This window comes from Pristis pectinata, chromosome 25 (genome assembly GCF_009764475.1).
Source record: "Pristis pectinata isolate sPriPec2 chromosome 25, sPriPec2.1.pri, whole genome shotgun sequence".
NCBI classification, from domain to species: domain Eukaryota; kingdom Metazoa; phylum Chordata; class Chondrichthyes; order Rhinopristiformes; family Pristidae; genus Pristis; species Pristis pectinata.
The window spans coordinates 8,765,068-8,791,625 of record NC_067429.1 but is presented as its reverse complement, the minus strand read 5'-3'; the positions used below and the strand labels follow the sequence as shown (position 1 = coordinate 8,791,625).

The following is a 26,558-nucleotide window of genomic DNA, read 5'->3' as shown; positions in this document are numbered from 1 at the left end:
CCCGCTGATCGCCAACACCTTTAAATCTTTCACCATTAAAAAAAAGTATTTTGCCTTTCTATTTTTCCTCTGTCAAAATGATGAACTTCCACATTATATTCCATCTGCCATTTCCTTGCATATTCAGTTAACCTGTCTGTGTCCCTTCGAAGCTTTGCTGAATCTTCCTTGCAGCCCACACTGCCACGTAGCTGGGTATCATCAACAAACTTGGCTGTATTACACTTGATCCTCCAACCAAATTGTTGATATGGATTGTAAACAGATGGCTCCCCAGATCCCTGTAATGCCCCACTTGTCACAGCCTCCCAACCTGAAAAGGCTTGTCTATTACTACTCTCTGTCTATTAACTAATGCTCATTTCATGTCAGTATTTGACCCTCAATAGATTTGCTCTAATTCTGTTTGGTAACGTCTTTTGTGGCATCATATCAAAGGCCTTTGAAAGTCCAAATTGTCCACATCAACTGCTATACCATTATCTATTCTGCTAGTTACAACGTCAAACACTTTACTCCAGGTGTGGTCTCACTAGAGTCTTGTAAACTTGTTGACCTTTTTATTCAATAATGGCTGTGCCATTTTGTAGTCTCACTCCATTTAAATAATAATTTACTATTTCATTCTTCCTTCCAAAATGGATACATTCGCATTTCCCTACATTAGACTCCATCTGCTAGCTTCTTGCCCATTCAAGTATATTGTACTATGGCATCATTACAGCAGCCTGTGGGTGCAACTGCTGGAAAATCAGTAAAGCTGTATGGAGGAAAGGAATTGCTGTCAACACATAAAAAAATATTTTTGGAAATTAAGTACACATCACAAATAAAACACTAAGGAAGTCTGAACACAGTATTTGCATTGACTAACTCAAGCTTTTGAGGGTCACAGGGAGGAATTCTATCAGATCTTCTTGCACCTTTCACAGAAGGATTTCTTAATCTTTTATATAATCCAATTGGGAAAAGTCAAAGAAGATTAAGGCTTGTATTTAATTTCTAATTAACTACGCCACACCTACAGTCTGAGGGGAAGACTTTAGTTACATGGAGCTGATGATTTTGTGTTACTGGTCTATAAATATTACCAAAAAATACTTTACTTCTAATGCAATTGTTGTTTAAGTGCTGATTCACAAAGCCAAGTTTGCAACCAGCAAATTTAATAATAACCGGCTAAAATGTTGAATACAAGAAACTGATTCAGAGCCATGACACATTACATCTGCATCTTGCAATTCATGTTTTGGGCAGGTGCTTTAGTGTGGTGTGATATATTGTGACAAATTGCATACCTTGTTGCACGATTTGCTGTTTAAGTTTTATTTCTGTGAAAATGATAGTTTGAGTGGAAGCAAATGGCTTGCTGTGCCCATGGTTTTTATACTGTCCTCGTGCAACTCAACTGAATTATATTTCACCTGTCCCACCATTCTGCTCACTCATTAGTGACAGAAGAGAATAAAATTCACTTCTAGAACAGTCTAGAGGATTGGTGCTTGTTTGATCAATTAAAATAGATTGTCTATTTGGCCTGTAATGACCTTCAGTGAAATCAGTGGCTGACCTATGCCCTAGCTCCATGCATCTTCACTGCATATCCCTTAAAACTTGCTTAACAAAAATCAACTGATTTCCTGTTTACAGTGAGCATTCCAGATTGCAGGGGAGGGAGAATCGGCTACTGGCTGCCTGGATTCTCGTCCGCTATCCACCACAGAAATTGCAGGGGGATTACTTGATGCCAGTTGGCTAATTAGCTTGATATTAATGCTGTTTTTGGGCACAGGACTTTACTGAAGATGTGAACACTGCTTTTGAGTTTTTGCTCAAACTTACTCCACTTTTGGACAAAGCAGATCAGCGATGCAAGTAAGTGATTGATCAGATTTTTCATAGATGTATAGGATCATAAGCACAGAAACAGGTCATTTGGCCCTGCACTAAGCATCCATTTACAAAAATTTCATTTTATTTTCCTTGCTTTCCCATCAACTCCCCCACAGATTCTACCACTCACCTACACACTCGGGCTAATTTTCAGTTCCCCATTAAGCTACCAACCTGCATGTCTTAAGAAAACCCATGCAATCACAGGGAGAGCGTGCAAACTCCACCCAAAGAGCACCAAAGGTCAGAAATGAACCCAGGTCATTGAAGTTTTGAGGCAGCAGCTCTACTAGCTGTGCCACTGTGCATGAAGTACCTTGGGTTCATTCTAATTCATGACAGTACTTTTGATCCCTTGTTATATAAGAGTTGGGTGTATTAGTAGTTTGGGTGGCATTGATTGTAGTTCTACTGTTAATGTATTCTCTGATGTTAAGCTCTCAGCTATTGAAAACCATTATACTGCTCCATCTGAAAACTGGTTAATGTGCTAATTAATAGTATAACTTGATCCTTATCTTGGCAATGCAGAATCTTTCTGTGATGCTTGGTTGATGGATACTGTAAGAGTATAGTTTTTAGTTTAAGAAAGGGTTTATGAAAAGAAAGTAGTAATTTGAGTTGCTGAAGTTAGTCTCTTGCGCTGTGAGCAGAGGAGGGGTGGGTGTATCGTATTAAATTTTTAGGAAATTGTCATTAGCTGCCAAATGAGTCAGGAGTTTTACGTTTAAGAGTAAGCAAAGACTAATCCAATCTGAAGGTTTGTATGTAACAAACCCACAGCCAGCTAGTTCAAGACTTCTGATTTTGATCCTGTTATGCCTCACATTCATGCAGTTTAAGCAAGCTGTCAAAGTAATTGAAACCATTTAACCATTATGCCTCATGGGCACTTCTCATCATCTGTTGAAATACCTGCCATCACTGTTACACATGCTGGCTGAATGTGCTTTTGGCAGTGATTTACTTGATTCACAGAACTTATTGCCATCTAGTGGTTGAAAATGCACAGTTATGTCCTTGATGTATATTTAAATGTTGGTTGAAGTGTAAAAAGTGGCAAGGAGATATTGTTTGAGATTTTATTGGCTAAAGCTGTTACATGATACCAATGGGCAAACCTGGCTTAGTGAGTTGAGGGTTAATTAAATTTGGAAAGCATACTCACGAATCTTTTGGAAGGAATTGACAATGCTATTCTCCCAAACTGCTGCAATCATTTGTGTGAGAATTTGGAAAATTCGCTGACCTTGGAGGTGCAGAGAACAGATAATTTATAAAATAATTTAAAAATTATACATGATAAAGTTATTATCCAAATATTTAGGGTTAATATGACGTGATCTGAACCCAGACAATATTTTGCTACCAATTATAAAATCTGGAGAGAGACAAGCTTATAGTTGTGCACGGACAGTTTAGATTATGTTCTACACAGAGCAGTGAATGTGGGAGCTAAGCATGCAAATTATTTGAGGGAAAGTTGAAAAGATTTTGATGAGAGAACCTTGTGCAGACCAGTCTTGTTCTTTCTCATGTTTACATGCATTTGCTCATCCTTCTATTGTTTCAATATTTTTTTACAAATTGAAAATTTCTTAAGGAAAAGTATCAAATGAGACAATAATGTGGACAGATATGTTTCACCTCTGGTTTCTGGGCCAGCCTAGACTGCTGGACATTGCAGGATTGCTTCCTTACCTACTGTATGAAAGCACCTATGTAACCTCAACGGCAATTGTTCTAAAACAAAACTGCATAATAATAAGTTAGTCAAGGGGTGCAAGTGAAAGAAACAAAATGAAACTTGATTGCAGGAGGTGATACCCTTATGAGCTGGGGCTAGAGCATCTTGAGAAACGAGGAAACTAACTCTGTTGGACTTTGGAATGCGTCATCCTTTTATGCATAAATTCACAAAGTGAAAGTGCCATATTGTACGCCCTTTGTTAAAAGCATTTTTAATAGTCCCTAAGTTATAGAGCAAAACAGAGCGCGAAGTTACAAATGGCTAGAGGCAATTAAGAATTATAGGGATTGGGGTACGTGGGGAGAAAATAAGAACTGCCACTGCATAGAGGTTTGGTTTCATTACTCTAATGGAGTCTTAGATTAATGTATTTTTGTTTTTCTCATCATAGCTGTGACTGTGTCAGTCTCCTGCTTCAGGAATGTGGAAAACTGGGGTTGCTTTCAGAAGGCAACATGAAAAACCTGGTTAGCAAAAGGTAGGACTGGTACCATCTATTGTACATTTTATTTACAGCGTGGTAACAGGCCCTTCTGGCCCAACGAGTCTGCGCAGCCCATTTTAAACTCAAATTAACCTACCCGTACGTCTTTAGAATATGGGAGGAAACCGGAGCACCCGGAGGAAACCCATGCAGACACGGGAGAACGTACAAACTCCTTATAGATAGCGACGGGAATCAAACCCCAATCGCTGGCGCTGTAATAGCGTCGCGCTAACCGCTACGCTACCATGCCGCCCATGGTACGAGGGAAGATGAAATGTTGCTTTTTACCCTGCTGTGTTACAGTGCATTGTGTTCTGCTTCTTTCAAAGACGGGATATTGTTTTTGCCAACGGATGTGAGTTTAATATCCTCCATTTAAAAACAACTGACAAGATTAGATTCCTTGAGATATTAACATTTAGAAAATATTCCATCTTAGTGCTTTGAATGTGATCTTGTTCCTTATATGAAAGGAAAAACTTATTTAGTTGACCAATCATTTGAGATAGATCTTATAGCACTAAGTTTTGTTTGTCAAGTGAATCTAATGGTAGAACTTGGGCAATACCACCAGCTGAGAATGGGCAAAAGTGTCTTACTGAAGTCTGATGAAACCAAGTTATTTACTGTATTTGTCCTTTCATTTACTAGAAACTGAGCCTGTCATTGAAAGCATATCTGTATGCAAGTGTTTTATACCCACATCAAGTAGACGGACCAGTTGCTACTGCTGTGTTCTGGCAACAGAATTCATTGTTGCCCATATCTTGGAAATGGAAATAGGGATGTTTGGGAAGCTGAGAACTGGGCCAAATTCTTTCTGTGTAGTTAATCGGGAAATACCTGATTATCCAGACAAGCTAATCTCTCATCTGTCTGCTAAGCCTATGGTCAGCATGTGCACACTCCCGGCAAGCATTTCCTTGAAGCAACTATTATGATCCTTCTACATACAAATGCAAGCACCCAGTGGGGCTAGAACAAGCATTGACCACAGAAATGCTAGAGAAAGATGGCAACAGCACCACCACTGCCCCCTTCCCGCACCCTGTTAGCTGTCAAAATGCTTTGTATGCATAAATATCTCTGACCTAGTATTAGTGTTCCACAAGGTCTGGTGCTGGGAATCACTATTTTTCCTGATATATATTAATAATTTGGAATTGGGTGTGCAGGGAACAATTTCCAAATTTGCAGCTGGCATAAACTTGGAAGTGCAATGAACTGTGAGTAGGATTTAATTATAGACTTCAAGCAGATATAAACCTGTGGGGTAGATAACATTTAATGCATAAAAATGTTGCATTTCTGTCGGAAGAACAAGAAGAACAAATAGAAATTTTCTTGTACGTGAAGAGCAGAAAGATGGCTAGAGTAAAGATAAGTCCGATTAAAGACAAAGGTGGGAGGATGTGCCTGGAAGCTGTGGAAGTGGGTGAGGTTCTCAATGAATACTTCTCTTCAGTATTCACCAAGGAGAGGGGTCTTGATGATGCTGAGGGCAGTGTTGGTAGGGGTAATGTTCTAGAGTATGTAGATATCAAGAGAGAGGATGTGTTGGAGTTATTAGAAAATATTAGGACAGATAAGTCCCCGGGGCCTGACGGAATATTCCCCAGGCTGCCTCGTGAGGTGAGGGAGGAGATTGCTGAACCGTTGGTTAAGATCTTTGAGTCCTCGTTGGCCACAGGGATGGTACCGGAAGATTGGAGGGTGACAAATGTTGTCCCCTTATTCAAAAAAGGTAGTAGGGATAGTCCAGTGAGCCTTACATCTGTGGTGGGTAAGCTGTTAGAAAGGATTCTAAGAGATAGGATCTATGAGCACTTAGAGAATCATGGACCGATTAGGGACAGCCAGTATGGATTTGTGAAGGGAAGATCTTGCCTCACAAGCCTGATAGGGTTCTTTGAGGAGGTGACCAGGAAGATTGATGAGGGTAGTGCAGTGGATGTGGTCTACATGGATTTTAGTAAGGCGTTTGATAAGGTTCCGCATGGTAGACTTCTTCAGAAGGTCAGAGGCCAAGGGATCCAGGGAGGCTTAGCAGTGTAGATTCAGAATCGGCTTGCCTGTAGAAAGCAGAGGGCTGTGGTGGAGGGAGTGCATTCGGATTGGAGGGCTGTGACTAGTGGTGTCCCACAGGGATCTGTTCTGGGACCTCTACTTTTTGTGATATTTATTAATGACTTAGATGAGGGGGTGGAAGGCTGGGTTAGCAAGGTTGCAGATGACACAAAGATTGGTGGTGTTGTGGATAGTGTGGAGGGCTGTCGAAGCTTGCAGAGGGATATTGATAGGATGCAGAGCTGGGCTGACAAGTGGCAGATGGAGTTCAATCCAGAGAAGTGTGAGGTAGTACACTTTGGAAGGACAAACTCCAAGGTGGAGTACAAGGTAAATGGCAGGATTCTGGGCAGTGTGGAGGATCAGAGGGATCTGGGGGTTCATATCCACAGATCACTGAAAGTCGCCTCACAGGTAGATGGGATAGTTAAGAAAGCTTATGGGATGTTAGCTTTCATAAGTCGGGGGATCGAGTTTAAGAGCCGCGAAGTGACGCAGCTTTACAAAACTCTGGTTAGGCCACACTTAGAGTACTGTGTCCTGTTCTGGTCACCTCATTATAGGAAGGATGTGGAAGCATTGGAAAGGGTGCAGAGGAGATTTACCAGGATGCTGCCTGGATTAGAGAGTATGGATTACGAGGAGACACTAAAGGAGCTAGGGCTGTTCTCATTGGAGAGAAGGAGACATGATAGAGGTATACAAGATATTGAGAGGAATAGATAGAGTGGACAGCCAGCGCCTCTTTCCCGGGGCACCAATGCTGAAAACAAGAGGACATGGTTTTAAGGTAATGGGTGGGAAGTTCAAGGGAGATGTCAGAGGGAGGTTTTTCACCCAGAGAGTGGTTGGTGCATGGAATGCGCTGCCTGGGGTGGTGGTGGAGGCTGATACATTGGTCAGGTTCAAGAGATTGTTAGATAAGCATATGGAGGAATTTAAGATGGAGGGATATTTGGGAGGAAGGGGTTAGATAGGTGTGGTTTGAAGGTTGGCACAACATGGTGGGCCGAAGGGCCTGTATTGTGCTGTATTGTTCTATGGTTCTATGGAAAGCAGTGGGTGGAGTTCTAAAAGGTGCAGGATATATGTACATGGTTAATTGAAAGTGGCAGGGTAGGTCAAGAAAGTAACTAAAATGTATACAGGATCTTGGTCTTTAGTTATGAGGTACAGGGTGCAAGGGTGATGAGCTTTTTATAAAATACTTTAGTAAAGAATTGAAGGCCTTAGAATGCTGAAGAAATACATTAGAACAAATTCCAGAGGTGAGTTACGTGAATAAACTGGAGAAAGTGCAGTTTTTCTCCTTGGAACAGAGAAGACATGAGCGGATCAGATAGGGCTATTTAAAATCATGACACTTGTAGGCAGAGTAACAGAGAAGCTGGTTCCATTAGCAGAAGGTCAAGAATCAGACGACATGGAATAAAATCGATTAACCAAAGAAACAAAGTGGTGGGAGGACAAAGGTCAAATGGCCTCTTTATGCCCTAAACTTTCTCTGACTGATTTAGAAACATAAAAAACATTAAAAATGAAGCACACAAAATTTTTTAATTAAAACATTTTTTTAATTGAAAATTCAACTAAATTTTGCCTTTCTCCCTGTAACTATTCCTCTCCATAGAAATGAAAAACCTGCTGTTCCTACAGCAGATCGAAATTGGTGTAGGTTCAGCAGGCATATCAAATTTCCTAATATTTACAGGAGTAAATATATGCCAGCATGTTCAAGCAGAACCTCTGGCTTTTCTCAGGAAAGTCCAGTCCCTGATATGTTTCTAGTGCATGTAACTTCCAAATTTTCCTTGGATACTGCTGGCAGTCCATGCCAGGAAATGTACTTTTTTTAACCAGGTGTTAGAACTTTATCACTTTGCAGTCATCTGTAAGAACAACTGAGTTTTTGGAGTTATAAATACCTGAAGATGTTCCTTTTGGTTTCTTTTTCACATTGCAGGACAGCGGATAGAGAGTTAGCTCCACGACTAAAATCTGCTGAAAATGCCAGCATTCAGCCCAATCCAGGCCTTATTCTGCGTGCAGAGCCCACAGTGACAAATATTTTAAAGGTGAATTTTTCTGCATTTTATTTTCATTAAACTAATTCCATTTTAATTTTCTCTGTAGGTCATGGATTTGAGGCCCACTTCAAAGACTTGACCACATAATCTAAACTCTCACTTCACTGTATCATTTCAAGTGTTGCACAGTCAGAATCACCATTTTTTTTTCAACGAGACTTTACACCCACACTATCTAATCTCCTGGTATGGTATTAATTTCAGTCATTTAATTAAAATTGAGTCTGAGTTTATAAATCTGTCTGTGAAGGTTCTGGGAAATGTTTTAACTTCCCCAATTAATTGTTATTGGACATAAGTCTACTGTTGCTGTTGAGTCATAATTTACTAAAATTAAATAAGGTATTATAATCAAGAGCTTGTATCATGAGTCTTCTGTTCACTTATCTAAACATTAAATAATATTGCAAAGCTACTTGATATAGTTTAAAAAAAATTGTTAAGTTTGTTTCTCATGTAAATTAATAACATGAAAATATATACCCTACCTCGAAGCAAGATCCTGAATTTCTGTTGCTTACAAAGATATTAGGATAGAAGTTCATACTGTCATTTGCAATAAAAAGGCAACATAGTCGTATCTGCCTATGTAAGTACCCTGCTTCTGAAATTCTGCTTCATTGACGCCAATGGAGCCATGATGTTATGCACTTAAAATCTGACCATTTAAAATAACACACATAATACTTAAATTTTACTTCCTGTTTCTTACAGACCATGGATGCAGACCACTCCAAGTCCCCTGAGGGGCTGCTGGGAGTCCTGGGTCACATGCTTTCAGGGAAGAGCCTGGATTTACTATTGGCAGCTGCTGCAGCTACAGGAAAATTGAAATCTTTTGCTAGGAAGTTTGTCAAGTAAGTGAAAAGTGATTCTGAATTCACTGAGGGCCTGCTTTGCAATTTAGATATCTTAGTAACACGATGGCAGTAGTTTGATTGACCAAATGAATTCAGTGTTATCTAGGAAAGCAAGCTTGTATGTATGATTTGGCTCCTGTTACATACCAACAACAATAGAAACACGAGCCATAAATATGTGTTAGAATCTATTTATTAATAACTACTTGTAATAATAAGAGAAATAAAAACATTAGATATTAAACATTGACCCCAAAATAAACTCGAAGTGTGTGCGTGGCAAGTTCCCAAACCCTAAGTCTAGGAATAGTTCTCAAAGTTCAGTTCAGCAAGTCATAAGATAGAACAATGAGCAGAGGCTTTTGAAAACCACAGTAGATTGTAGAGAGAATGCAGAGAGAGAATTTATGAAATCCACAAGTTCCACGATGGAACCCATACGACATCTCAGTCACCAATGATCTCCATTGCCTTGTTCCAAAGCATCTGCCACACCGAGGGCATTCGATACGTGGCCACCCACAGAAATACCTGCTTTCCAGTACAGGTTAACAACAAAGTGGACTCCACAGATTGCTCCAAAAATCCATACATGGATTGTATAGTGACAGTCACAGCTATTGTTCTTCATCCATAAATACAGCGACCGGCAGTCTCTCTGTCTCTCTATGCAACAGCCAGTATGCTCCAGATATAGTCTTGCAGTTGTCAGATAACACCACACACACACACACTCTACTATACTACTGTCCAGGTGCCTTAAAGGGACATTCACCAAGTAGCAACCTGGTTCGTAACACTTCTCAGATGAATACTGTCCTAAGTGACTTGTATTAAGACAAAAAATGTGAGGAATAAACAGCAGTATTGGTTTACTTTGAGGAAAAGTAAATGTCTCAGACATTTTCCTTGCTGATTGACATATTGTCTATTACCAGCATTTTTTATTTTAGAATTTGAGCTATTGAGAACAGTAGAGGCTTACAAGTATTGAGTTAAAAGGTGTGCAAGACCTATGGCAGAATAGGATACATCATTTGAATTTCTGATGAGCTGAAGTTTATGGAGCTTTCTGGATGCAACCTATCAAGGATAGTATAGGATTTGTCGAATCTGGGTGGTGAAAGAGCATGTAGAGAGCAAGTGCCTATCATTTTTGCATACGGTAATTAAATTTTGTAACCTCATATTGACATGGCTATTAGTACATTATAATATATGTTGCAAAGTCCTTTATACATAATATAAAACAATCCAGTGTCCGATCTGGTTTATTACCAGTAGCATTAAAGGATTGCTGATGTTATTTATTAAGTCCTTACTGTTTGAGTTTGCAAAGTAGGTTCATAGGAACCAGGAGAAAACAAAATACTTTTCATAAAGACTATAACGTTTATCTAGGAGTTCATCATTTTGCATTGTTGTCATCAGGGTAACAACCTGCAACCTCTAATTCGGAGACGTAGATTTAAAGTAATTAGTGGAAGGACTAAAGAGGACATTTTTGCCCAGAAGTTGGTATGGATCTGCAAAGGGGGAGTAGAAGCTGAAAACCTTTCCCATTTGAACAATACTTGAATTTGTACTTGATGACCCATGACCTGTGAGGCTACAGGTCAAGTCTAAGATTAGGCTGGAGAGCTTTTTCTTTACCTGTACAAACATGATTGGTCAAGTGGTTGCTTCCTGTGTCATAAATTTTCCATGATTCTATGAATTAATTTTCTCCAACTTTTTATTTTATCTTAGGTTAAATGAGTTTGCCAAGCACATCTGTGGAGAGGGGTGTAAGTATATTTATGTAAGATTAAGATCTGATTCAATTAGTTTTGTCTTCAATCTGATATCTCATCCAAATGCCTATTCTTCAGTATCTGTTTAGGGAGTGAGTACTCACAATTCCAATGTGGGGGTAATGTTAACCAGACACTGAGGTATGCAACACTCGCGTTTACTAGCAGGTGTGATTAGATAAGAGACTAAAACCTAACTGCATTTTCCTTTGCCAAGTGACAGAATGCTGGAAACAGCTCTGTCTATATTGGTAAAGAGCAACTAACAAAACAGGTCAGAAAAGTCCTTTTTTTTTTATCTGGTTCACTATAACACAGTATGGTGCAATGAGCTACTACACTTTCAGAATGTCCCATAATGTTCATTGTAGTGAGAGGAAGGAATGATGTGTTAGACAACTGCCAAGAAAAGGATTCTGATTAAATCTGCTTTGCAGTGATGGAACTTCACTTATTACTGACCTTCCTTTGATTCTCAGAATGGTGTGAATGCACTCCATATGTTGCATGATAAAATGGTGCATTTATTGCACGTGTTGTGTTTCCCTGATAATTGCAGAGAAATATACCTTCACAGGAATAGTAAATTTGTTTGGTGGACACAGCATGTCAAAATGTCTTGGAAAGTGATCCAGAATTGTAACAATGGGATAATAGTACTTGGGTGGATTATGTCATTGGGCTTGTTAAACATCGGCATGGTCTAATGATCCAGCAAGGCAGATGGGGAAGCTAAACTCATTTATTTAACTAAACCTGGAATAAAAAGCTAATATCAGTAATGGGGACGACAAAACTGTCCTATTCTTGTTTTTTAAAAAAAATCAATCTGGATCACTAATACACTTCAAGGAAGAAAACCTGCTTTGCTTACCTGATATGGCACCAGACCTACAGCAGTTTGGTTAACTGTTTGCTCTGAAATGGCCTTGTAAGCCACTCAGTTATTCAAAACCACTGGGCACTATTCAAGTACCTTTACTCTGTGCACTGCAGCAGTTCAGGAAACTGGCCTTACCAGACACCTGCATGCCATGAATGAATAAGTAAAAGCTCTGTGAAGCAAACCGCAACTTCTGGTGACCACTTGTGAGGGTGGAGTGTTGGAGATGATATTGTGGGTTTTAAATGTTAAAGTCTAAATGCTGTTGTCAGTGATACTATGCTCCTCCACGAAGTGAATTGCTCAAACCTAATTCTTTTATGTTATGTTCTTGAAGCTACAAAAAAACATGTTTAACGCCATGTGAAGTTAGATGTAACTGAGATTTTTAAGACATAATTACTGTTGAACAATGTCCTTGGTCCTAAAAATCTGATTTAATTTGTGACATCTAATCCTTTCAATTAATTGATCTTAAAATAATTGTTCTTGTATAAATTTGGATATTTTAGTTTCTACCATAAGACCACTCTCCATAAAATGTAAAATTGGAAGTTCTTGTTTCTGGTTTGCACTGGGTGAGAGATCTTGAATTGGTTATGTGCTTGGTCATTTTGCTGACTCTATTGAGATCAGAGTTCTGTGAGCTATGCACAGTTCTGGTAAAGTCGGTGTTTTGTGGGGGAGAAAAGTACATTCCACCCTTGAGTGTAGCATCAAAGAACCATTGTAAAATTGAAGTGGGCATCAAAAGGAAAACATTCCAGTGGATAGAGTGATATCTTGCACAACGGGAAATGGTTGTGATTGATGGAGGTTTATCACTCTAGCCCCAGGATATCACTGCACGAATTCTTCAGGGCAGTGTCCTAGGCCAACCATCTTCAACTGCTTCAATAACATTCTTTCCATTCAAAGGTCAGAAGTGGGAATGTCCACTGGTTGCACAATGTTCAATAACATTTACAACTCTCAGCAAATGAAGCAGCCCATGCCTGCATGCAGCAGGACCTAAGCAACATTCAGACATGGGCTGATAAGTGGTAGGCTAATGCTTCTGCAACAAAATGGTGAGACAATGATCATATCCAACAAGAGAACCTAACTACCTACCCTTGATATTTAGTGGTACTAGCACCTCTGAGGCCATCACCAATGACCAGACTAGCCATTTTAATGCTGCGCCTGTGAGAGCAGATCAGAGTCTGGGTATCCTGTTATGAATGATTCACCTTCTGACACCCGAAAGCATTTACACCTTCTGCAGTGCACATCAGCCATGCGATGGAATGCTTTCCACTTGCCCCAACAGCTCCCAAGAAGCTCGACGCCATCTGGAGACACAGCAGCGTCTGTCCCAAATATTAATTTTCCTTTGTGCTTGGTGCACTTTGCTGCACTGTGGACAATCTACAGAATGCACTGCAGTTACTCGCTCAGGCCACTCCAAAAGCACCTCCCAAATCCACAAACCCAATACCAAAGGCCACAGCTGTTTTAGGTTCCCGTCCAAAATGCACACCATTCTGATTTGGGGAAAAATGTCACCAGTCCTTCAACGTCCTTGGAAGTAAATCTGGTGCAACAGCATGAGGGAAATATCTTCACCAGAGGGAATACAATGGTTCAAGAAGCTGACTCATCATCAGCATCCCAACAACATTTAGTGGTGAGCAAGATCTTTGAAAATTGAATGTCAAAAGAAAAAAAAATCAACTTATTGAATCGCTACTTGAAAAGTTCTTGTTAGATCAACAAGAAAGCCTTTAATCAAGAGCAGTCAGACTAAAACCCATTGATATATTGTCTTTCTTTTCCAGCAAAAGCAGCCTCTGTCCGAGCATTATTATTTGACATTTCCTTCCTCATGCTGTGTCATGTTGCTCAAACTTACGGATCTGATGTAAGTGCAATATGGGCTCGTAAATCTGTTAGAATGAAATTTACTATGCATAACAAGCACCCTGTATTTAAGCATCATCGTGGTAACTGTCATTCCTGTCAATGCAAATTATCACCATCAATTAAGCTGATAATCATGTATCAATGCAAATACACAGATGGAAATTTTTTTTTCCAAATAATCTATCTTGTCTGTATTTATCTATAAATCACATTTTGATTGCAATCAGTGGAACTTCGATGCTTTAATGGAGTTTCTTTAGAGCAGGGAGATCCAACCTTTTCTTTTGGGGAAGTTTTCCAGTCAGAGCTGAAGACTATGGGCCAGCATATTTACTGGTTCTTCTGCAGAGACCACTGGCCATATGCAGTGACGTCAGTTGGAGTATAATACTCTTGCCTCATCATATGGACAAAATTCTGCACTTACATGGCCTTGAACACTGAAGTTGACGTTAATTGGAAGTTTGAAGCCTGCTTTGACATTAATTGAGGGGGCTGAATTGATCTGGGCCTCTGACAGAGAGTATAAGGAGTTATCTCCCTACAGATGGTTATATGTAACTGTTCTTTCTGAAAAATCTTGCCTTTTCCCAACTTCTTCTCAACTCCTTACTGCCAATGTCCTTGTATCCCTTTGGGCTTGCATTCATAGACCAGTACACACAGGAACAGACCCTTGGGCACATCATCTCTGTGCCAACCATGATGCCAATTTAAACTAATCCCATATGCCTGCATGTGATCTATGTCCCTTCATTCCATGCCTGTTTATGTGTCTCTTAAACGTTGCTATCATATCTACTTCCTCCACCTCCCTCCAACAGCATGTTCCAGGCACCTACCACTCTGTGTGTTCCTTAAAAAAACTTACATAGCAAATCTTTAAATCTTCTCCCTCTTACCTTAAAGCTATGCCCTTTAGTGTTTGACATTTCCACCCTGGGAAAAAGGACTTTGACCTACAATTATGTCATAATTACTTCAATTTTATATACTTTTCCTCTCAATTTTGTATACTTCCATCAGATCACTCCTCAGCCACTGAGGAGCAACCTGATAGATCCAACCAAAACTTTGCTCAACCCCTCCTTACAGCTAATACTCTCTAATCCAGGCAATATCCTGGCGAATCTCTTCTGCACCCTCTCCAAAGCCTCTGCATCCTTCCTGTATTGCAATGACCAGAACTGGACACTACTATAGAATATCTGAACCTTGGAGTTAATCAGTAGGGCATGCCATGATGTTCAATGGCTCAAGTTAACCCTTGGGTCATAGTTTCAGCATCCCTGCTTTAGCAAACTGCATGGGCTAAATCACTGCTCTGATCTTAGTTTTCTGGTCTACATTTCTCATTGCAATTGTTATTTTTGTGATTGCTAAAATTCTGATAAATGTTACTTATTTAGTTGTCAACAACATTATTGATCATGCACTAGTGATTTCTACAAAAACAATTTTATGATGCTGATCTTTAGATTTTGACAGCTATTGAGATGTTTAAAGCAATTAAGCATTAACATTTAAAGAATTAGTAAAGATTTGGTTTCTCCACCTCAGATGTAACCTTTGTGAAAATTTAAATATGGTTTACTGTATTTAGCTAGTAACAATCTGTGAATTCAATTTTGTAACAGTTCTAATCTCACCCCGTGCTGGGCTACCTTTTTCTTTACACGCTTTAAAAATAGTTATTCATAAGCAGCTGTTTTGAACTTTAATTTTTCCAACCTTTTTTGTGATCTTCCTGGCACCCTGAGGACATAAAAGTTGACATGGAAATGTAGATTTTTTTGTTATTATTGCGTTAATCATTTTGTACTAATTTTGTAGGAAGAGATGGTAACTTTGTGTTTTGTTTGCAGGTAATTCTGTCAGAGCCTTGCCCATCAGGAGAGGTGGTATTCTTTGAGACATGGATGCTGACTTGCATGCCTGAGGAAGGGAAAATCTTAAATCCAGAGCAGGGATTCCGTGCCGATCCCACTAAAGTGGAGTCGCTGGTGGTTCATCTGAACTCCTCTGCTGAAATGAAACTTGTGTATGTTGCTGTCTGGTTTTTAATTTTCACTAATTCTGTTTGATTCTTAATTTCAAGTAAAGAATACTTGGAGTTCAGTGTACTTGAGTGTTGGTTAGGATGGTTAGTTTGTCATCATTGGAAACTCTCAGTTTATTAAATATTTCATTCATAATTTTAAGCAACAGCTTTGTAGAACAAATCACTGAGCAATTATAAATCTAATGACAAATGAGTCTTATAGAAAAAAAACTTCAATGTAGTCAGATGCTATCTGTCTATAAAGTGTCAACGTGATGTCAGCTAAGAAGACCATCTTTTCAAAAAAAAACTAAAAAGAATGCATCACATCTGATGACTTGTATTATAAATACAGCAAAAGCATGTGGTTATCAAGCAAAATTAGACATTGAGCCACATGTGGAGATACTAGGTCAGATGAGCAAAAGTTTGCCCAGAGGAAGGTTTTCAGAAGTATTTTAGTAGGAAATGGAAGCAAAAGGAATTAAACAAGCTGATCTTGGGAGGTGAGCGATTAAATTTGAGAATGAACAAGGAAACAGAATTAGAGGACTGCAGTTATCTTGGAGGGATTGAAGGCTGAAGAGATCACAGTGAAAATAAGGGTAAGAATTTTAAAGTTAAGGCATTGCTTAACTGAGATCTAATGTAAGTCAGCAAGAATGGGGATGATGGGTGAATGGATGTAGGTAGCAGAGTTTTGGATAATCTATGTACAGATGGTAGGACAAGTGTCTTGAAATAAGGTTGCATACAATCAGATGAATGCTGGGGAAAGGGATGGAGCCCGTGTCTTAACAATTGATGTGTGCATCTGTGGCCAAAGTTTGAAGTTTGTGGCGTGGATTGGAGTCATTGGCATGTGTCTTCCCAATAATTAGTTGGAGGATAATTCTGCCATCTAGCAGTCCAACTATTTGTAGAAATTGCAGAGAGTTAAAAGAAATGTTGATGAAGTTTAGTCGGGTGTTGTCATTGTACTTAAGGAAATGATGTTTTCTGGTAATGTTGTTTTGGAGAAGTGTATTGGTGAGGACTAGATGGCTAAAGATAGATTTTTAAGAGATACCAGAAGTAATGGTTCATCCAGAGCAGATGATTCTCTGGCTGTATCCACAGAAATGAGACCTGAACCAGCACAGTATGAACTCAGCCTGTTAGCTGATGGTATAGAGGCATTGGAGGAGGTGGAGAGGTCAGTTATGTCTAAGACTGCAAACGGATTGAGAAGAATGAGAAGGAGTAGATCACTTTGATGTTTTGGTACTATACTTGAGATCCACATTATTCAACCTTCGTCAATATCAAAAAGCTCTCCTGAAAGTCAGCTATTTTATAATTGATAAAACTTTAAAGCTATTTATTTTATGCTTTCAATTCTCATCTGTTAAAGTGTCAACACCTTTGTGCTTCTTTAAAACAAATTCCCCTTTCTGTACTCTCTGTGATTTTTTTTTCCAAGCTTTGTTATCATTTTCCATTTGGCTTACCATGTATAATATGTACCAGGAGTAATCAAAGTCCTATTATTCTCAAGCCAGGTGAAATGGCATGAAGTATGTTCTTGTACACCAGCGGCTATTCTGGAGGTCCTCAATGCCTGGGAGCATGGGCTGCTAACTTTTGAAGCTGTGCAGGTAATGCTGTGGTTTTGCCATGCTATGTGGGTATGATTGATGAGTGTGTGCTTGTCAAATATGTTGCTGTCCATATCACAAATACAAACAAAGACTCCAAGTTTCTGCCTTTGGATTGCACCATGATCACAAAGTGTTTTGGGCCTATTGTCTAATTGGCAAGACGCTGCTCAGTTAAGCCATACAAATTTAGCTTTTGCCAAGTGATCAGATCTCACCAAGGTGGCAGCAGTGCGCTAATTTGACTTGAATACCCCTAGATTAGGGAACGGAAAATAAGCAAGGTTTCCCATTATTCAGTAGCTCCTGCTGGTGTACAGCAACTATGTATGCTGTAAAGTAAGACAAAAATCAGTTCTTGTTATGATCCTCACAATGTAGAATAGCTAGTAAACATGAAGATTAGTAGGCTGAGTGAGGTGATGAAGTCCGACTGGTAGAGGTGGAACTGCATACCCAGTAGACATCAACATTAAGAAGAAGTGAGGTGACTGGAATTAATAATGTAGGAAAGTGAAGATACATTATCTCTTTGTTTTAATGTACAAGAAACCTGCTGCACTTTTTAAAAACAAATCTGCAAGTGCAGAATTAAAAAGTTCGTTTTGAACTCCAGTTGATCATGCCTTATTCTGATGTTGCATTCATATCCTCTGCTTGAATTCTAAAGATTCTGGAAATCATTATTTTGACTTTGTTCTAAATCTATTGGCCTTTTCTCTTCTCTTATCAATTATCTACTTTGAATTTTTGTTGTGGAATAACTATTGCCCTTTAATTCACTTCAGCTGTTTTTTTGAAGAATTTTTGGATAAATATATGGATAGGAAAGGTTAGAAGGATACAGGCCATACACGGGCAAATGGGACTGGCTAAGGTGGGTACCTTGTTCGGCGTAGATGAGTTAGGCTGAAGGGCCTGTTTCCATGCTGTATTATTCTATGACGCCATGACTACAGAGAAGTTTTTCTGCTCATAATTGTTATACTTATCATCATGCAAACTAAAGTTTATTCAAAAAAAGTGTCAAAGCATTCTGGCCTCATCTGTGCCTTAAAATCAGCAGGTATTGGAATTGAGGAAAAATGTTTGAAAGTTGATCAATACAGTTGAAAATTGATTTTCATGAGAGCTCCAATTAACTTTATAAACTAGTATTGTATTAGTCTTCATTTAGTGTGTAAGACTCAGGAATACTTGAGCAAGATTAATGGGAGCTGTTTAATAATCCTCTTGTAAAAGATCAGGTCCCATTATCCATGTTAAAATGGGTAAAAGTAGTTACCACTCCTGATTCCATGCAAATAGTATATGACGTTTTACAAGTAAGAATAAATTTATATGAATCATTACTCGATTTCTTCTGAACTAGAAAATCACCGATAACATCAAGGGGAAGATTTGCAGCATGGCTATCTGTGCAGTAGCATGGTTAGTGGCGCATGTTAGGATGTTGGGTCTGGAGGAGCGTGAGAAACCATTGCAAATGATCTGCCAGCTTGTAACACCACTCTATGCAGAGAACACACTTCAATTCTACAATGAAAGGTAATTTCATTGCATACTAGCTTTGAAGGAAAATCTTAGCAAATCTGCTCAGTTTGATTTTGAAAACTGCCTTATAGTATTTTTCTTATATCCTTTCTTCAAATTTCTAAGGCTGAAAGAGCAGATGGTGCTTTGCTTCCAGGATTCTGTCAGTTTTGCTCTGAAGCTGGCCTAGGTCGTGCACTAATTCTGAGGTGTTTCCTTTATCTGTCCATTTCCAGTCAAGAAAAAATGTTAGCATCTGCTCTCTGCCCAAACTAGTTGAATATGAGTGTTTATTTGTGATTCATCACATTCTACCACTCATAAGTGCTCAAATCTATGTCATCATTTTCAGTCCATGCATGTTATAATGAATGGATTAAGGGGCATGAAGCAACTGCACATTTTTATACATGCTGTTCCTTTCGTCTAGATAAACTTTTCTCCTGGCTTGTGAATAATCAAATGCTTGCTGATTCCACTTACATATTACTGTTGCAAATCCTTTATATTCCTTTGCACAATCACAGAGAATTAATGTTATCTTTTCACAATTCTTATAAATATTATGAATATTATGAAATTATGAATTGGAATTCAGAAGGCGTTTGTCTAAGATCCTATGTGAATACAAATCATAGTTCAGAATTATTTATCTGTTTTGTAGTAATCCATGCAATTCAATAGTTCTCCAAGTAAAAACACAAAATATGGCTACTGGTTATATAATTGTTATACTTTTATGTACGTTATATTATTCCAAAGGACACTTTTTTTTTCAGTGTTTTGTGACTATGGTTAAATGCACTTTGGTAATAGTGACTAAAGTTACTGAAGTAATGCCTTTTTAGGATTATTTTTTCAGTTATTTCACTCCCTCTGCTGAAGGTTGTTTCATTGTGCCTTTGTCCCTCTGTTAACTTGTCCAAGTGATGATGAAGGATCAGCTGCTCACTATTATACTTCAGGCTCTTCAATCATGTGTATTATCCCAGCAGAAGCCATTGGAAGATAATGTTTATCACTTCCCTGGTCCATAAATACTGTGACCATTTGTAACTCCCATCTTAAATCATTGTACACCACAAAATGACAAAATGCCATTCATTAAATTGGACCAGCTCCCTCAAGGATCTATCCAGTCGGTCTCATTTCCTGGCACTTTCCTCCACCTTCCAGCAGTTTTTTATCCCCTTCAAGTTTATCCAATTGTCTTCTGAGTACTGCTGTTGACTCTGTATCTGCTATCCTTTTGGCCAGTACATTCCAAATTCAAACTGCATTAAAAAGGTTTTACCTTGTATTGCATTATTGCTCTCATCAATCAACTGAAATCTCTGCCTTTTCATCAGCCCTTATAGCCATTGGATAAAATTTCTGAATATTTTTTATCTGACAGCTCATGATGTTAAATATCTCTCTAAGAATAAAATTCCCAGCTTTTCCTTTCTCTTCACATAACTGTTATCACTCATTCCTGTTATTATCCTAATAAATTTCTTCTTGCCTTCTACAATGCCTTCATGTGCTCTTAGAAGTATGGTAGCTAGAACTGGTCACACAGCTCCAGCTAAGATGAGCTAGTCTTTTATATAGGTTTAGCAGAACTTTCTGGCTTTCATGTTCTCATCTCCTTGTTTACAAAGCCTGGAATCCAGTGTGTGCTGTCTTCAAAGATTAACTCAATCTCTAATTTCAGATTAGTATAGTCTGTTAATTGAACCTAAATCATCTAGGATTTTTAGGTTTTGTATTTTGTTAGATTGGCAAGACTACAGTCAGATAATTTATTCACTAGGTTACCAGGAAAACCTGTCATTTGTGCTCCTATCTTTCTTCTCTCTCCCAGAGTTGTTATCATGAGCCTGATCTTAGAGCAGATGTGTGCTGATGTCCTGCAGCAGACAGCAACTTCTATAAAGTTTCCTTCAGCAAACTTGGACCCCATCCCATACCGCAACCTTCTACCAGTTAAGAAACCAATTAAAGAAGTGCTCATTACCAATTTCAACAATATACTGAATAAAGGCTGGGTGGACAGCCGCTCCATCCATGTATTTGAGGCACTGCTACATATGGGAGGTGTATACTGGTTCTGCAATAACTTGGTCAAGGTTGGTGGCAATGTTGAGAAAGATTTGTGAAATTAGCCTAACATATTTGTAATTTATCTCTTGCCTTTGTATGAATCCTCTGTTTATAGAATAGCAATCTGTTAAGATTAATCTATCTGAAATAATAAAAAAAAAGTTTGTTCTAATTCCGGAATAACAGGCAGCCTGTGTTTCTAATTCCCAATGACATAAAATATTGGTCTGAATACAACTATTAGCAACCAGAACTGAGAGCATTCAATATTGCAAGTCCCACTCTTGCTATAGCTTTAGTCAGTTGGGTATGCATACTTACAAGGTTTTGCTGTACTCTTTCTGTAAGTATATTAAATACAACTGTTCTGTTTAGAAGCAATAGATTTTCTAGCTATTGCTTTAACTGTTGGGTGATATATTTCCTGTAAAGCATGATCAAAAATTGAAGCTGTTATTTGAGCCAGTGTTTTGTGCAAGATTATTATTACTTCCATATTCTTGCACTCTGTCCTTATTTCTAAATCTAAAATACTATTAGTCTTTTTATGACTTTAGGAGGTTGTGATTGAAAAGTGAGATTAAATGTATCATTTTGTTGATTTGGAAGGAAATTTTGATTCTTGCTTGATTTCACGATGGGAGGGGTTACCAAACTGGGGATGCAGTAAGATTATGTAAGGGCTTGAGGTCTGGAAGAAGTTAGGGAACCCAATTTTTTTGTATAGTTTCGCAAGGTACTTCATTTCCACAGTCAGTGCATGTTTCTTAACTGTTGCTGCCTGTCATGAGAGCCCTTCTCTTCGAGTAAAGGAATATCTCCCAATCTGCCTTTTCACTCAGTGACAAACTTAACTTTGGGAATCTCCATTATTCTTCCAAGTTAATGGAATAGCACAAATTATAATTTGTGCTGTCGACTAAAGTCTGATTTTCAAGGTTCACACGAAGATGCTTCCTGACTTACAATAATACTTTTCCAAATACAAGGTTAAATTGGTTGTTAGTTGAAATTGTGAGGAGTTCTGGACAATGACAGTCTCAAGGAAATTGTTTGATTCCATGAGGGCTAAGGTTCAAGGCTGGGAAAATAGGACAGTTGTTTAGGTTGAGATGGGTTAGGTGGAATGGTCAAAAGTGGGAATTGCTGCTGCAGCCTTACATAGCTCAAGGGCACAGGTTGTAGGGCATACAGTATGTTTGACAGTTCTCTGATTTACATATGGATATTATCTCTGTCCAAACAACTTCCAGTGTACAACAACTGCCTAATGTTGATGCAAAGGTAGGTTGGAAAGTAAGTTTTGAAGAGGATGTAAGGAGGCTACAAAGGGGTGAAGGTGAGTTAAGTTAGTGGGCAAGGTTCTAGCAAATGGAGTTTAATGTGGGAAAAATGTGAAATTGTCCATTTTGGCAAGATAAGCTCCAGATTCTAGCATCTGCAGACTCTTTTGTCTCAAAAATAAAGTAAGATCTTATCCAAATGGTTAAAAATGGAGGAACTCTTAAATGTAGGGGGATCTCGGTATCCAGTTCATGAGTTGCACCTAGTAATATCCAGTACTAATCACATGCTCTTTACTCGGACATTTTTTTCAAGAGTTTTATTGCTTATCCTGTCTCACCTGTTCATATTGAGAACAATTACCAACTCTGTCACCAACTGGTTGCCTGATCTGTACGTTTTGTTTCCCTTTAGGAACTATTGAAGGAGACGAGGAAGGAACACTGTTACAAAGCTGTTGAGCTCCTTCATAGTGTGTTTTGCTTGGACATGCAACAGATCACCTTAGGCCTGCTGGGCCATATCCTGCCTGGGCTCCTGACCAATTCCTTGAAGTGGCAGATGCTCATGGATCCACCTGGAAGAGCTCTTGCCAAGTACTTTTTTTATTATCTCAACCATTCCCATTACTAAATTAAAGTCATTTTCTACTGTAGTTATCTGGAAAAACTTGTGGGCTTGTATTCTAAACTCGTAAAGATATAGAATTCCCAGGAACTGACAAAATGAAAAGTTTTGTCATTTTTATATTCAGCTTTGTTATAATTGAGATATGTGCTTTCAAAGAATGCGATTGAAAAGTAATCCAAGATACCTTTTTCAAGTAATGTCTAGATGCTGAGATGATGAGTCAAAATTAATTCCTGACTCTCTTATTTTTCACTTTTGTCTTGTTCGCTTTCTCATTCCTAAAAGACATAGTCTCTTGCTAGGGCACGATTCCTTGGGTATCAATATCCTCCAGCATCTTTTTGTGTGAGCTGAGGTAATTTATATTGGCAATGCACTCAGTACTCAAAAGAATCACAGTCATCCCTAATTCTGGTTTCATTTGGCACCCACAAATGTGGACTTTGCAGCTGGAATTTTCCTTCGCCCAGAGATTTATCTCCATGTAATTTGGTACTATGACATTGAATATTGTTTCATTTAACTATTTAAACTACAAAATGAATGCATTTTTTCTTCACACCATACTAAATCACAGGCAGTAAGCTCTTGTTTGTGTTTTCATGGATTCATAGTTATATAACACGGAAATGGGACTTTTCAGCTCAACTCATCCATACTGACAAGGTGCACTCTAGTGTTAGACTCCCCTGCCTTGGGAATAAGACTGTGACCATCCACCTTACCTATGCCCCTCATGATTTTATAAACCACCATCATATTACTCCTTGTCTTCTCGCTCAGGTAAATCAATCTCAGCCTATGCAGTCTCTCCTTGTAACTCAACCCCTCCAGTTCCAGCAACATCGTTGTGAATCTTTTCTGCCCTGTCTCTAGTGTAATCACATATCTTGCCCAGTATGGCGACCAGATGTGGTCTCGCCAATGTCCTATACATGTATTTATAACCTCAAACCACATATGAATTGCAGTTCTATTTCTGAACAGGAAATTTCTGTGAGCGTTATGTCCAATTAAGAACAAAAGTTACAGGGTCAATATCCATCTGAGAACACAAGAATAAGTTGACACACCTCAGTAAATTTTCTCTTCATTAAAATTAGATTACAAACCTCAATTAACAAAGAGGAAAACTAGCAACTTTAAAAAAAATTGTTGCCAAACTGTGTTGCTTTGCAAAGACACAATGATCAGTATCAGGTGTACAGATAGTGGTAACTTAAGAATATGTTCACAGTGAAAGTGCAATATTAGTTGACCCTGACCTTGTAGATGCCTGTGACTTTAGTTCCCCATCCTACTCCTACTCTGATCGTTGGTCTCTTACATTGTTCCAACAAAGCCCAACTGGAGGAACAGCATCTTATCGTATGTCGAACCATGCTGCAGGCCTTGAGGCTCAGGATTGATTTCAGCAGTTTCAGATTCCTTTCCAGTCTGTGTCAGAACAAGCGAGGTCTAGTGTACGAGCAGGAACTGTTGGTAGAGCTCAGCGGATGAGTGGTGTTTGTGGGAATTATTCATTTGGCAATGACCTTTTTCTGACAGGGATTGTCGGCCTGAGATGTTGGCTTTCTTTCTGTCTCCTTGATTGCTGCTGCTGAGTGTTTCCAGTATTTCTGTTTCTGTTTCAAATTTTCAAGCTTTACTTCCTTTTCTTTTCAACCCCTGTTCATTTCTGATGTAACGGTCTTTCACCCCTCTCCTGAGTTTTCCCAACATTCTCCTTTATTTCAGATATTTAGTAGTGACTCTGTTCTGTATCCCAGAGTTCCTGCATGTTTTTCTTCTTTCTCCTTGTTCTGTCTCCACTTGTGCCTCTTTCAGTCTGATTAGCTGCCATTATAAGCCTTCGCCAAACTTCTTCAGTTTACTCTGAACTTTATCATCCATTTTCTCTTGAATGCCACCCAATTACACCCCTCCCCCTTCTCTGCCACTTAAAACATGTTTTTTTTTAATTTTCCCAGTTCTGGAATGTTAACTCTCTTTCTCTCTCCACAGATGCTACCTGACTTGCTGAGTATTTACAGCATTTTCTATTTTGATTTCAGATTATGGCATGGTAGTTTTTTTTTTTTGCTTTCTGATTAGTGAGCAGTAATTTCACCTTCTCACTAACAAATTGGCAATCTAAATCTGTGGTAAAACCAAAATGGGCCAAAGATATTCAGCCAGTCAGATTGCATCTGTGGTGACTGTTCTGGGTTGATGACCTTCTATCACAGTTTCAAGAAAGCATGGTCAGCATGGACTAGTTGTCCCAAAGGGCCTGTATCCATGCTGTATTGCTGTATGACAAAGTTAGAGATTTAACAGATTTTAAGCAAGTACAGGAGAGGGGCATGGAAGAGAGGAAAGGAACAAAATGGACTGCTTATGATTGGAATGAGGACAAAAGGGATGATTCGAGACCTGATTTGAGAATGAAGTGATGTGAGAACCCTCTGAAGACGTGTCTGACAACATTGGACTCTTGGACAATTTTCAAATCTGCCAAGGCTTTAAATGTTTAAAGAACAAGGATTCTACCTTGTGCGTTCTTCAAATATTTAAGCTAGTGCTTGTACCTGGCTTCAAACCACCAAGTCTTGATCTCGTGATTATGTCACTCGACTTTTTCTTCTATCAGTTTCATTTCAGTTGTTGATTCATTGTTTGGTTATGGGAGAAATTCCATTATTTCACCTATTTCCTCTGTTTAATGCAGGCTCTCGGTCTGGTGTGCTCTGAGCTCTCATTCCTCACATAACAAGGGTCAGGCTACAGCCAAGCAGAGGAAAAGACACAGAGAAGATATTGAGGTGAGAACGGTGCCACCTCAACAGTAACATCCATCTCTATATTGGTCCTGTTAGGAAAACAAATCAGTAAAACTATTACTTGATCTATGACCACTAGAATTGATTATAAATTATGAAAATGATTCATAGGTATGGAAATTGTCCCAGAGAGAACACAAAGTGCATTAGTCGAGCACCTTTCACATCTTGGGGATATTCAAAACTGCATTGCTATCAATGAAATACTTTTGGAGTGTAGACACTTTTGAACGGAAGCCGATTGACACACAGCAAGACTCTACAAATAGCATTGAGTTAGATGTTCTGAGTTTTTTTAAATGAATATGTTAGTTGAGGTTAAATGGTAACCTTAACACGGAGAGCAGCCTTTGGAACCGTGAGATCTTTAGTTCCTCCCTCATGAGGAGAAAATACAGCCTTATTTTAACATTATATCAAAAAAACCTGCACCATTGACAACATAATGTAATATTGCACCGAAATGTCAATCTGTAGTACAAAAGGCAAGGATGGATGTCACAACGGAATGCACTGAACTCGAAAAGGCCACCTCTGTGCAGAGCTTGAGCACAAGGCACAGTTCAATGTTTGTAACCCTCAATGTTTTCCTCAAAATGCCAGTTCAACACCCTCTTACTTTGATCACTTTCCTGGGCAATCCATTTCTATCAATGATCCTCTGTGAATTGGTGCTTTCTGTATCTGTCCACGTGTATTTTCTCTTCTATGCTTCATTCTCAGAATCAGAATCAGGTTTATTATCACTAACATATGTTCTGAAATTTGTTGTTTTGCAGCAGCAGTACAGTGCAAGACATA

The 26,558-nt window shown here is 38.8% G+C and overlaps 1 protein-coding gene and 1 non-coding gene across 2 annotated transcripts in view; both read left to right on the top strand.

Annotated features, from left to right (window-relative positions):
* Positions 1-26,558, top strand: part of med24 (mediator complex subunit 24) — a 57,575-nt gene that overhangs the window by 19,612 nt on the left and 11,405 nt on the right. Inside the window, exons 11-22 of the mRNA XM_052038783.1 lie at positions 1,793-1,875; positions 4,035-4,121; positions 8,161-8,272; positions 8,999-9,141; positions 10,894-10,931; positions 13,641-13,723; positions 15,591-15,766; positions 17,304-17,403; positions 18,776-18,951; positions 20,783-21,047; positions 22,720-22,901; positions 25,646-25,739. Coding sequence (XP_051894743.1) covers positions 1,793-1,875; positions 4,035-4,121; positions 8,161-8,272; positions 8,999-9,141; positions 10,894-10,931; positions 13,641-13,723; positions 15,591-15,766; positions 17,304-17,403; positions 18,776-18,951; positions 20,783-21,047; positions 22,720-22,901; positions 25,646-25,739 — 1,539 coding nt within the window. The remainder of the gene's footprint in view (positions 1-1,792; positions 1,876-4,034; positions 4,122-8,160; positions 8,273-8,998; positions 9,142-10,893; positions 10,932-13,640; positions 13,724-15,590; positions 15,767-17,303; positions 17,404-18,775; positions 18,952-20,782; positions 21,048-22,719; positions 22,902-25,645; positions 25,740-26,558) is intronic.
* On the top strand, positions 11,305-11,414 carry LOC127583156 (small nucleolar RNA SNORD124). Its single transcript, XR_007958222.1, has one exon. It is a non-coding gene; the product is annotated as a small nucleolar RNA SNORD124 (small nucleolar RNA).